The sequence below is a fragment of the Crotalus tigris genome, unplaced genomic scaffold (genome assembly GCF_016545835.1).
Source record: "Crotalus tigris isolate CLP2741 ecotype Arizona unplaced genomic scaffold, ASM1654583v1 scf7180000024429.2167931701:2281839, whole genome shotgun sequence".
NCBI lineage: Eukaryota > Metazoa > Chordata > Lepidosauria > Squamata > Viperidae > Crotalus > Crotalus tigris.
In genome coordinates this window covers 1,303,277-1,315,184 of record NW_024100596.1, presented here as the reverse complement: position 1 = coordinate 1,315,184, position 11,908 = coordinate 1,303,277, and the positions used below count along the sequence as shown (strand labels likewise).

The 11,908-nt window shown below is 36.9% G+C and overlaps 1 protein-coding gene across 3 annotated transcripts in view; it reads left to right on the top strand.

Annotated features, from left to right (window-relative positions):
* Nucleotides 1-1,358: 1,358 nt before the first annotated feature.
* ITGB7 (integrin subunit beta 7) overlaps nucleotides 1,359-11,908 on the top strand; it is a 58,897-nt gene continuing 48,347 nt past the window's right edge. The window contains exon 1 of one of the 3 annotated variants that reach the window (XM_039330574.1): nucleotides 1,359-1,721. In XM_039330574.1, coding sequence (XP_039186508.1) covers nucleotides 1,692-1,721 — 30 coding nt within the window. In that variant the 5' untranslated portion in view covers nucleotides 1,359-1,691. Of the gene's footprint in view, nucleotides 1,722-10,426; nucleotides 10,443-11,908 lie in introns of those variants that run through there. The other 2 variants (XM_039330572.1, XM_039330573.1) reach the window with 2 other exon arrangements.

The following is an 11,908-nucleotide window of genomic DNA, read 5'->3' as shown; positions in this document are numbered from 1 at the left end:
GCCATTTTTTTCCCCTTTTCCCTAGCTGTCCTACTCCCTCTTATTGGTGGCCACACCCACTTGGGGGTCACCACAACATGGGGAACTGTATTATGGGGTCACGGCATTAGAGAGGTTGAGAACCACTGCTTTAGAATCTTGGTCTTTTTACAATTTTTCATTTTTTTATGATTCTGTTCTTTTTAAAATTTTTGTAAAATTTTCTTTTAATAAAAATTAATCATTTTTTTTAAAAAGTGTTAAAATGACACCAGAGAGACACAGGTTTGGTTTACCCTCAGCCATGGGGGCTTACTGCGGAATTTTGGAGCAGTCACTCAGTTCAACCTACCTTGTTAAGGAAAATTTTATTTTATTTATTTCATTTATTTATATCCTGCTTTTATTATTTTTACAAATAAGTCAAGGTGGCAAACGTATCGAACACACGTTTTGTCCTCCTATTTTCCCCACAACAAGGCTGTGAGGTGGGTTGGGCTGAGAGAGAGTGACTGGCCCAAGGTCATCCAGCTGGGTGGGTCATGGGCAGCCCTTGAACTCATGCTCTCCCAGTTTCTAGTCTGGTGCCTTAGCCACTAGATCAAATTGGCTATATGCCCACCTTGAGCTCCTAAAGATAAATAGGTAAAGCTAACAAATTAATTAATAAAAATAAACATACTTCTGAATACAAACCCATTGTGTGGCATTAAGGCAGATCTGAATAGTGATGCCCTTTATGTGGTTTTTTAAAAGAAATATCTTCCATATTGGAACAATTAAGGGTGTATCATTCCCCCTGCCCCCCCAAAGACTATAATAAAGATGAAATAAAAATGAGGTAATTGTACATAGGCACAACTGAGATGGTCACAGTGGCTGAGTGGGGCAGTTTTTAGGAAACATGTGGGGTTGATTTTTTTATAATCAGATGGTAAAAATCAAGTATTGCTTCTTGTCATGGTAATTGCCATAAATATAGCCCCAGCTTTCTCATTTTCTAAAATTGTTTAGTTCTTTTGAAGTAGGCAGATAAATTTTCTGGGGGAAGGACGGGTGATACACTGAATGTAACGGTTGAAGCTGTGGAGAGGTTTGATGATATTTCTAGGAAGAGTAGAAAGCTATTCTGCATTATAAGCCTCTAGGTGGATTTGATAGATTATCCTCAACATTTTCCAGTGACAGACTGCTATTCAACAGGCAAAGCTTTTCACAACCTAAAATTTTACCACTCTGTTGCCTGTCTTTTAAAAAACAGGGTAGCCCCATGTGATCCTTAGCTGATCCTTAGCTAAGTGCTTTCTTGATTTCCTCCAGATGTGCATATTCCCAGCAGCATTGCTAAACTGCAGGACTGCAGATTGGGAAAGATAGGTAGTATGGGGCTTTGATAAGTCATGCTTCTCCCCTTGCCGTGAAAAGCTTCATCTGTTCAACCTCCCCGCATCACCAACTCTTTCTTGCTCTCTGCTCAGCTCTTAGCTCCCTCTGTGGAGCTGGTTCAAGAGCAGGGGCTGTCCCTCTGCATGACCTCTCTTGCTTTCTTCTCAGCCCATAGAAGATAAGGAAAGATAAATGCACCAGCAGAACTGAGAACAGCTGGAGGAAGTCTCTGATCAACTCTGTTACTGCTCCTTTAAACTAGGAAACAAAACTTAAGGCTGTTCCTCGCCCTGTCCAGGGAGATCCCTCCGTCCCAAGCAGCTCTTATGACCAGGTTCACCAAGGGGTGGAATGTGGTAAGTTCTCCTTGTAATTCTGGCCTGTTTATATGTTTTTATTTGCAAGGGTTTTTTTTTTGTTATCTCAGATTGTGAACAAGAAGAGGAGAACTCAATGTAACGGTTGTCTGCTGTAGGTTGGCGTTTGTACTACTTTTGAAGGGCATCACTATGTGAGAAAACCAAAAATGAATTTTTGACAGTGTTTTTCTTCTAAAAAAACACCACCAATACTCCGGGAAGGGCTGATATGTGCTCACGGCAGTTAATGGCACAGTCACACTGGGCAGTAGCTGGCAGTCACACAGTGGGGTCCAAAGAAGTAAGGGAAGTACATGCCGATGAATTATTCACCTTACTGTAAATCTGTCCCCATCCCCTCCCCTTCCCTCCCCACCCAGCCACTTTCTCTTCCTCTTGGCATGTCACACTTTTCGACTTTGGTGTTTAAGAATGAAAAAGTCTGAGGTTACAGGGACAGTGTCAACACCCTTATACTTAAAAATATGTATGAATATTTTAAAGAATTACTCAGCTTTCCAACTCTATAAATGGTTGATTTCTGAAAAGGAGCCTCCGTGTTTATAGAATATACGCCTATCTACAGTAATGACATACACTGTGCATTAGTAGGATTGGGAAGAGACTGATCTGAAGCTGGTTTGTAACAGTACACATTTTTTTCCACTTCCAATTAATTAATAAGAGCAACAGGGAAACATCTACCCAAAATTTGAATGATTTTGCTGAGATTGAGGAAAATGGAAAGATTCTGAGTTCTAGTCCTCAGGGAAAAAAAAAACATGGTACAGAATTATTTAAGTGTCAAATTCTCACACCAAACTCTGAACAATGCATCTCAACAATTGTTGAAAAACACACAAGCAATATCCCCCAACCTGAATCCTGCCCTGCAATTTTCTCACATTCTTAGGGCTATAAATTAAAGGGGTAGCTTCATTTAAATATTAATTCTGAAACTCTTCATACAAACCATAGGTGTTTAGGCTGCTAAAAATTATCAAATCCTCATTATCTCTGGAATGTCATCAATTTCTCTAATGTACAGTAGTTTTGATGGATAAAACGCTGCATTTGTCTTTTTGATTTTATTGTGATTTTTAAAATTTAATTTATTAGATTTATATGATGCCCACCTCACTGATTAGGCAACTTACAAAGTAATATAAACATAAATATAAAAATAAAATTAAGAAATCATAAGAACTAAACCAGAGCTTGGTTATTTACAATTTGCAAATAAAGTATTATGTTATTGTCACCTCATTTTTTATTTTTTTATTTACAAAAAAAGAAGTAGTAGTCCCTTAATTCAGGGTAAGGTCAGGGTAACTGGATAGTTAAACTGAGTGTTTACTGGTTGGACACCCTACCTGATGCCTACATGGAGTTCACAGCAGATATTTTTTCTTTGCACCCTAAGAGAGAAACATCTGCCACTACCTAGATTTGAACTCTCAACCTTCCTAGTAGAAAGACAGCACCTTCACCACTAACCCACTACACTGGTCCTGTGGCCAGATAATAAAACATAATATTATTTATTTATTTAAAACATTTATATAGCTGTCCATCCTTTCTGGGCATCTCCCAATCAAAAATTAAAAGACATACAAAGTCACATTAAAAGCTATAGAACATAACCAATTATAAAATATAACGCAATAAAAAATCAATTCTAATATACAATTATTCAATCTTCTCCCAATGATCTTCAAAACCTTAAATTCTGGATGTTTTACTATTTTTATTGTTTTTAATTGTTTTAGAATTTTAAAATTGTAAGTTGCCCAGAATCACTTGATAGAGTTGGCTATAGAAATTGAATGAATGAATGAATGAATCAGTCAGTCAGTCAGTCAGTCAGTCAGTCAATGAACAAATGAATCAATGAATAGGTGGAAGCCTGCCAAACTTCAGGGGATAGATTATATATGTATATCAAATATATTTATTGATAAAGTGCCTAAGTCCAAATCCAGTTTTTTCTATAATGAACAGTATATACTATATTTACATAGTACACTTTTTAAATAAGTTACTCTGATATTGTTTCCCATTAGGTGGGCCTATAAGGCCCAATCAGCTACGTTATCTTCTATTGTTGTGTGTGGGTGGGTGTGTATGTGTGAGTAGTTGGATGTCTATGTCTGTATGTATGTGTGTGGTTTTTGTGCAAATTCATTTCTGTTCTCTACATTTGCTGTTGTTTTCCTGTCATTTTTCAAAGATCTCCTATGAAGGGAAGCTGTGACTGTTTTCACAATCAAACTGGATGCTTACATTTCCTGTATCTATTCTTTCAATGCTCAGCCTGCATCAACAGTTCTTTAGCTTAGTTGTGCTAAGTTCTGTGGAATATACAAAGGGCTCAATGACTACCTTTGTTCATCAGAGCCCCAATCCATCCAACACTCCAGGAAACCCCTGCAGCTGGAGGCTGGGCTGTGTGTTTTTACTAACTGGTAGTGGAAATAGAACTGCTGTTCTATTTCAAGTTTTAAAATGTAAAGTGAGAAGCAGATCTTTTCTTTGGAAATATCCAGATTCTTCATTGATTTTTTGTTTATTGATTTATTGCTTAGAATTAATTTAATACAATGCAATGGCTTCTTTCCAGTTCTAGGATGTCTTTTACTTTTAGGAAGTACCACTGTCTTACCTTTTAAAAAAAGAGGAGTAGGTGTAGGAAAAGCATATTTCTAACCTAACACACACACACACACACACACACACACACACACAGAGAGAGAGAGAGAGAGAGAGAGAGAGAGAGACAGACAGACAGACAGACAGACAGAAAGACATTTGCATACAATAGAAGGTAACTTTTTAGCTGAGATTTTTCTGAGTGGTGATATAGCTTATGTTTCTTCCCAAGGCATCTCAGCTTGCTTTTTCTTCTACTGCAGGGTTTCCCAACCTTGGAAATTTTAAGACATGTGAATGTCTAAAGTTTCTAAAGCCAGTTAGAGAATTTGGGGAGTTGAAGTCAACATATCTTAAAGTTGCCAGGGTTGAGAAACTCTGTTGTACTGTGTCAAATAGCAAGATGTTGTCTAACTCTGATTAAAGGAAGAAAATAAAACATATTAATTCAGACAGGGCAATTATCCATAATTTATTCTAGTTCATGCATTAGAGCTAAGTATTTCAAGGTCTTGAACTAAATAGGTAAAAGCTCTTTTGAGTTGGGTGCAACTGCTGGGAAATTCACAGAAGCATCCATGATGCTTTCTGGGCCACTGCAGGACAGTATTTTTAAATTCTTCATTTATTCTTACAGCCATGGAATTTCCTGATGGTACCCTATTCACATGCCACTAACCATGTCTAATGCTGTTTAATGTTTTCCTTAAGAATGGTTAAGTTTAGCTAAATCCTTTTATTTTCAGTAAACCAATGATTAGAAATTGCTACAAATCATGTTGTGCAGGTTGCATTCTCAATTTAATTAATTAGCTACATATTGCTATTTAGGTTTTATAGGGTCTTAGTTATTTATTGTAAAGAAGTTACTTGGTTAATGGTGCACTATTCACTTAGAATTAGAGTTGCCTAGGTTTTTAATATGTCTATGGACAGAAACTAATCAAGGAGAGAAGCAACCTAGAACTAAGGAGAAAGTTCCTGACAGTTAGAACAATTAATCAGTGGAACCACCTGCCTCCAGACGTTGTAGGTGTTCCAACATTGGAGGTTTTTAAGAAGAGACTGGATAACCATTTGTCTGAAATGGTATAGGGCAGGGGTAGGCAACCTTGGCTCTTTTATGACTCATGGACTTCAACTCCCAGAATTCCTGAGCCAGGAATTCATTTAGCATGGAAACCTCTCCCTTTCCCCTCAGCATGGCTGGCTCAGGAATTCTGGGAGTTGAAATCCACGAGTCATAAAAGAGCCAAAGTTGCCTACCCCTGGTATAGGGTTTTCTGCCTGAGCAGGGGGTTGGACTAGAAGACCTCCAAGGACTCTTCCAACTCTGCTATTCTATTCTATTCTATTCTATTCTATTCTATTCTATTCTATTCTATTCTATTCTATTCTATTCTACTCTACTCTACTCTACTCTACTCTACTCTATTCTATTCATTTAATTGATATTTCCTTCACTATTCTGTACTTAGTTTTTCAATGTGATATAAATAATAATTATTATAATTATTATATTATTATAATGTAGATGTATAATGCAGAAGATATTACTGCTTAAGCATGCAAATTTCCATATTATTATTATACTTGGCCATACAAGTATGCAAGGCCCCTTGGTTTATTACTATTGCAGAAAAGAGATCGGCAATATGAGCTAATCTGGGTTTTTGCAGGTCAGATGTTGTGGCCCTACCCCATGATCTGTTTTGTTGAAGGCTTGGAGCAAGGATTAGGTGACAAGGAGGACCCTGGAGGAAATAGAACAGAATAGAATAACAGTGTTGGAAGGGACCTTGGAGGTCTTCTGGTCCACCCTGCTCAAACAAGAGAGCCTATCCCATTCCAGACAAGTGGCTGTCCAGTCTCTTCTTAAAAGCCTCCAATGATGGAGCACCCATAACTTCTGAAAGCAAGCTGTTCCACTGATTAATTGTTCTCATTGTTAGGAAATCCCCCTTAGTTCTAGATTGCTTCTCTCTTTGATTAGTTTCCATTCATTGTTTCTTGTCCTGCCTTCTGGTGCTTTGGAAAAGAAAGCAAGGAGAGGGATGTAGCATTGTAGTGCAAGTCCCACTCATACAAAAGAGGCATGGTTTGCATCACAGTGCCATTTCTTGCTTTTTTAATACGCCTCACCCTGGTGCTGCTGCCCCCGTGTTTGCAAGTCCAAGAGAGATTATATTCTGTATAACTCTTATATCACTACCTACAGCCCTTGTATTTCCTGGCAGTCCCATTTAGGACTAACCAGAACCAGCCCTGCTTGGCTTCTGGACTTCTACAAGGTTAGTCAGCCAGAGTCAGCATGCAATGCCCACCTTGCTATATTTATCACCAGGAACTTGTCCTGACCTTTTACGGGGTTCTAATCCACAACTGGATTTGCTAGATTATTTCATTTGTTTTAAACCTGGTAACACAAAGATGAAATATATTGCATTTTGAATGGTCACGTGGACCATGTCCAATCTGTCCCTGCTATCATCAAAATCAGTAAAAGCCCAGGAGATATTTAGAAAAAAAAGGCAGAGATATGATTTGAATCTGTGGAAGCCAAAAAAAAAAAAAAAAAACCCAGAGAAGATGTTTTGAGAATGAAAAAATGTATAGGCAACAGAAACCACCCTACTTGCATTCTGAAGCATTATTTATGAAAACTGCTGTAAGAAAAGTGAAATACCCTTTTTCAAAAATGGATATCTATCTGAGGTTATTATCATTGTGTGTCAGTTTTAGGGAAGGATAGAAAGAGGTTAGGGTAGTTGTTAACCAATCACAAAGTTCCTCATTTTATCATCCTGATTTTGAAGTGATAGGATGATTAAATGGGCGAAATGGAAGATGTGATCTTTTGATCTTGAAGTTGTGATCTTTTGATCTTGAAGCAATAGGTGGAAACTGAGAATTACTTGTTCTCTTTCCTGTTATCTACTCCCTGAGGTCTGTGACTCTGAAATCACATGGGACAAAACTCTATAGCATGATGGAAGCATAAGCCCTTCCACATCCTTAATCCCCTCCCTTATCTATAAAATTACTTCATACACATCAAGTAAAATGAATAACTAATGTTTGAGTAAAAGCAAGATGTCCCCTGAAGACAGATGAATATTTCACAGAGGACATATCTTTATTTTTCACACCATGTCTCCACATGCAGCTAAGCAAATCTGCCTATTTCTGTGAAAGCAAGTTCATCTTTGAAAACTGTAATTCTGATCATTTAGTCAATGTAAGCCAAATAGAGACAAACTCAACAGGTCCCAAATGTTATTCTGAAGAAATGTTTGGCTTGTAAGGAAAGAGAATTCTTTTCAAACACTTTGTTAAATACAACCAGCATCTTTAAAAGGACTAGTCACTCAACACCACTTCTTTGTTTCTCTGGTTTTAGCAGAAATAAATCCTGTTGTGTTCTTACTATTAGTCAAACAAAAGACACTTGAATCAGAATTTTGAGGTTTCTTTTTTCTTGCTTCCTTTACTGAAATTTCTAGAAGACCTCACTCCAGAGAATTTTCAAGAATTATACCATATACGAACAGACCAAGGCAATCAAGTAAACATGTAAAATCATAGAGCAGCTTAATCCACAAATAATAATAATAAAGCACTACATCTTCCCATCAAGGGGAAGACCTTATTACAATTACAAATCTAGGCACTAAGATGGCTTTTTTATGCAAACAAGGTAACATCTGTCACCCCAAACAGGAATGCTCAAAATAGCCAATAGTTCTGATGATTATGGAATAGTGTTTATTTTGGGGATAGCTAAATAATGAAATAATTGTAGTTTCAATGCCATCTTTCTATATCTCCTCACTATATCAATCTCCATATCTTATTAAAAGCAAACTGTATGGTGTACAAAAAAGATCCTCTAGTTTTTCTGGTTTGTTTATGTACAATATTGTAAATGATGGAAATACTCTGGCCATTTCAAACTTCCTTCATCACCATAAAATGCTTGTATTCATAAATGATTCTGCAGAGTTCTCCTAAAGATGAAGTAGTGCTGGTTTTGACATGTTTTGGACATTATGGCAATCAGAGTCACTCAACACAAGTTGTTCAATTTGTTGGTTGGTCATCAAATAAAACCACAATCTCCTGCCTTATTCTTCACCATTTCAAATTGTGTAACAAACTTTTGTCTTGGACATTAAGAAGGCTCTGAGTTCCCACAGACTAGCTGTCAATACAACAGTTCCCATAGCCTGAAGGTAGACAGTTATGCTTGATACTCTGTGATAAGGTTAAACTCTTTATGTAGAAGTACTGGATGAAAGATTTAGCTTCCCCTATCAAGCTCCATATTACTCTGCCTATATGCATAGTTCTTTTCTACAGCTGTGAACATGCTGCAAAATCTATGAAATGTTCACTGCTGGTGTTGTTGTGATCTAACTCCTAAATTTGTTTACTCACTGAAATATTCTTTTTAAAGGAGAAAATCCATAAGAGGCAAACAATAAATCCTTAAACAGCCCAACTGAGTTAGAATTTTTTTTTCAGTAGCTACAGAGCAAATGAGTGGAAGGGAAGTTTAAAAGAAAAGCTAAGGTGCAAAGAGGGGAAAACCAATGTGGTACATCTGCACGTGTTATTATTCATTTAACCATTACCAAACATTTTTTGATACTGTCGGGAATGATATGCGGGAATGACCTTGGCAGGCAGGAAGAAGAACTACAGGCCAGGCAACTATCAGGTAAGAGGCAGTTGAGTCTCCTGAAGGAAGGTGGGCAGGGCAGGGATCTCAGAAGGGACCATCCCTCGTTTCTTGGACGGCAAAGATGGAGTTCAGCATTTATGCTTGATCTTATGAACTGAGGCAAGGGGACTTACAACGAACAAATCTTATGATAAAAGCAACTTTACATGAATATTCACTAATCATCATTCTTTCATCAGTTCTAAGCCCCTATTGTCCAAATTAAGAAAAAAAGCCAAGCTTTTGATATCAAAAGCCCTTCATAAAAAGCATGAATTTAATTTATTTAAATTTTTATGCCATCCATCTCCCCTATAAGGTAACTCTGGGTTATTCATCTACTATTTATGTCACCATCTTAACCTCACAAACTCCAGATGCACTGAGCTTACAACAACTTCCAAATTTTCCAGCCAGCATACCTGAGAGTTGATCCATCTTATTTTGAGGCACGAGATTAGATTAGTCTTTTAAAAATGAGTAGGATTCAGAAAGCATGATCTCTGAAGGCTAGTGGGATTTTAAAGGATGTATAGTATGCTTAAATATATTAATTTCAACAGAGGTAAAAATCAATACCCAAGCAATGTGTGTTTGCACTTTATAACTAGTGGCATAAGATGTAAACTAATACCAGGTGGGGGAGAAGAAAGAGAAAGGGACAGAACAAACCTTTTGTTGAACAAAATATTCTATATAACATTAAACACATCAAACTGGCTGTTTAATAATAAATTAACCATATCAACTCTTTTTTGTTCTATTTTGTTCTATATTTTTCTCCCAGGTCTTTTAATCTGTAGACTCTGTTAATTAATTATCATTTAAAATATTTCCTTTTCTGTTTTTCTGCCTGAAGCATTATTATTGAACTTCAGAATCTGTAGTATCTTAATAAATAATAATCTTGTATACATTTATTTGAAAAGAATTTTTTAAATCTAATAGGTAGTGAAAGGTGAATAGTTTGATGCAATTCTTAAAGGACTATTTGAAAATGGCTCTAGAACCACACAAAACTGCATATATGGTTATATTTTGTATCAGAAATTAATATATATACAAACAACAATTAAAGTTTTATTTTCAGACCTCAAAAAAACAACAAACCCATTATATATTGAATCTTCTTGGTCTGGAAATATCCCCAACCCTCTGTTTTTAATGCCACAGCAGGTGTGAGCTGTGGTATCATTTGTTACTATCCACTAACCTCAAGCAAAACACTTATCGGAAAGCCAAATATAACGGAAATTAACATCAAAATCAGTTTTAGCTGAGGTTTTAGGCATGTGTTTAAAGAGTCTTCAGAACCACACGGTGCATTATTTCCCAAGCTGGGCAAGGTAAAAGATTTCTGCACTGTTTCAGATGAATTAAATCCCCATTGCTCATTTATTATCTACTAAATGGCAAAAGCATAGCAGTTTAAATGATAAAGTGTGTGGGTTTTTTTTTTTAATGACAAAAGCACTGTCATGCCATAGTGTAAAGTCCTTTATAAGTAAAATAAATAAATAAATAAATAAAGGACAGAAAGGACTTAATAGAATAACAGAGTTGGAAGGGACCTTGGAGGTCATCTAGTCCAAAGCCCCTGCTTAAGCAGGAGAGCCTATGCCATTTCAAACAAATGGATGTCCAATCTTTTCTAAAAGACCTCCAGTGATGGCACACCCATAACATCTGGAAGCAAGTCATTCCACTGATTAATTTTTCTATTAAAGGTTAAAGTTTCTATTTGTTCTCTATATGGTTGCTTCCATAGGTATATATACCAATGTCTAAACAGTTGTGGTTCTCTGACTCGCTTCAAAAACCGGATTTTAGAATCCAGAGTTTTGATTTAATTCTTTTTTCTTCGCAACTGGCATCCTTTATTGGCTCCCTCTTTAAACAGAATCCACATAGTCCCTCATGTTGTACAGATCTATTACACTTTCAGGTTTTGTAGGTTATCTGTTTCTTTCATCCTTATTTAAAAGAATCCTTTACCTTTAAAATAGATTTTTACAAATTCAGCCTACTGTATTATTTCCTGTTGAGCAGGGTGGGGCAGGAAAAGTGAGTGACGGCTGTTAAATCACTTTTTTTTTACACTTGCATATTTACCTATGGATAAGATTCACAAAATACAGTGAGAATTAATTTATGAGCATGCTTTCATAAGAGTTGGACTGGTTTTGGGGGGAGGGAGTTTGCTTCTAAAAGAGCTTGGAGAAAAATGGTTGAATTGTAATTCCTTCTGATCAGTAGTCAGACAAATTATTTATACCCCTTTATAAACACAACAGCGTTGGGACTGATAGGAGAAGTCATTTATTGGTCTACGGTGGTCCTCATCCTCAAGGAGGCTGCATTGCTGAAGAGAAAGCTTTTAAATTAATGTAATGTTGACGAAATGGTTCTCACCTCTGTGCCTAGGGCAACTGGATAGTCTTCTATATTGAAATGCTAATTGTTCTTAGAGGATATGTCCCTTTCATTTTATCACAGCCCATCACTTCTTGTGAGATGGCCAGCTATATAAATAAGATAAATAAGGCTGCCACAAAGAAGAGGGAGTCAAGCTATTTTCCAAGGCGCCTGAAGGCAGGACAAGAAGCAACGGGTGGAAACTAAGCAAGGAGAGAAGCAACCTAGAACTAAGGAGAAACTTCCTGACAGTTAGAACAATTAACCAGTGGAACAACCTGCCTCCAGAAGCAGTGAATGCTCCAACACTGGAAGTCTTTAAGAAGAGACTGGACAGCCATTTGTCTGAAATAGTATAGGGTTTCCTGCCTGACCAGGGGGTTGGACTAGAAGACCT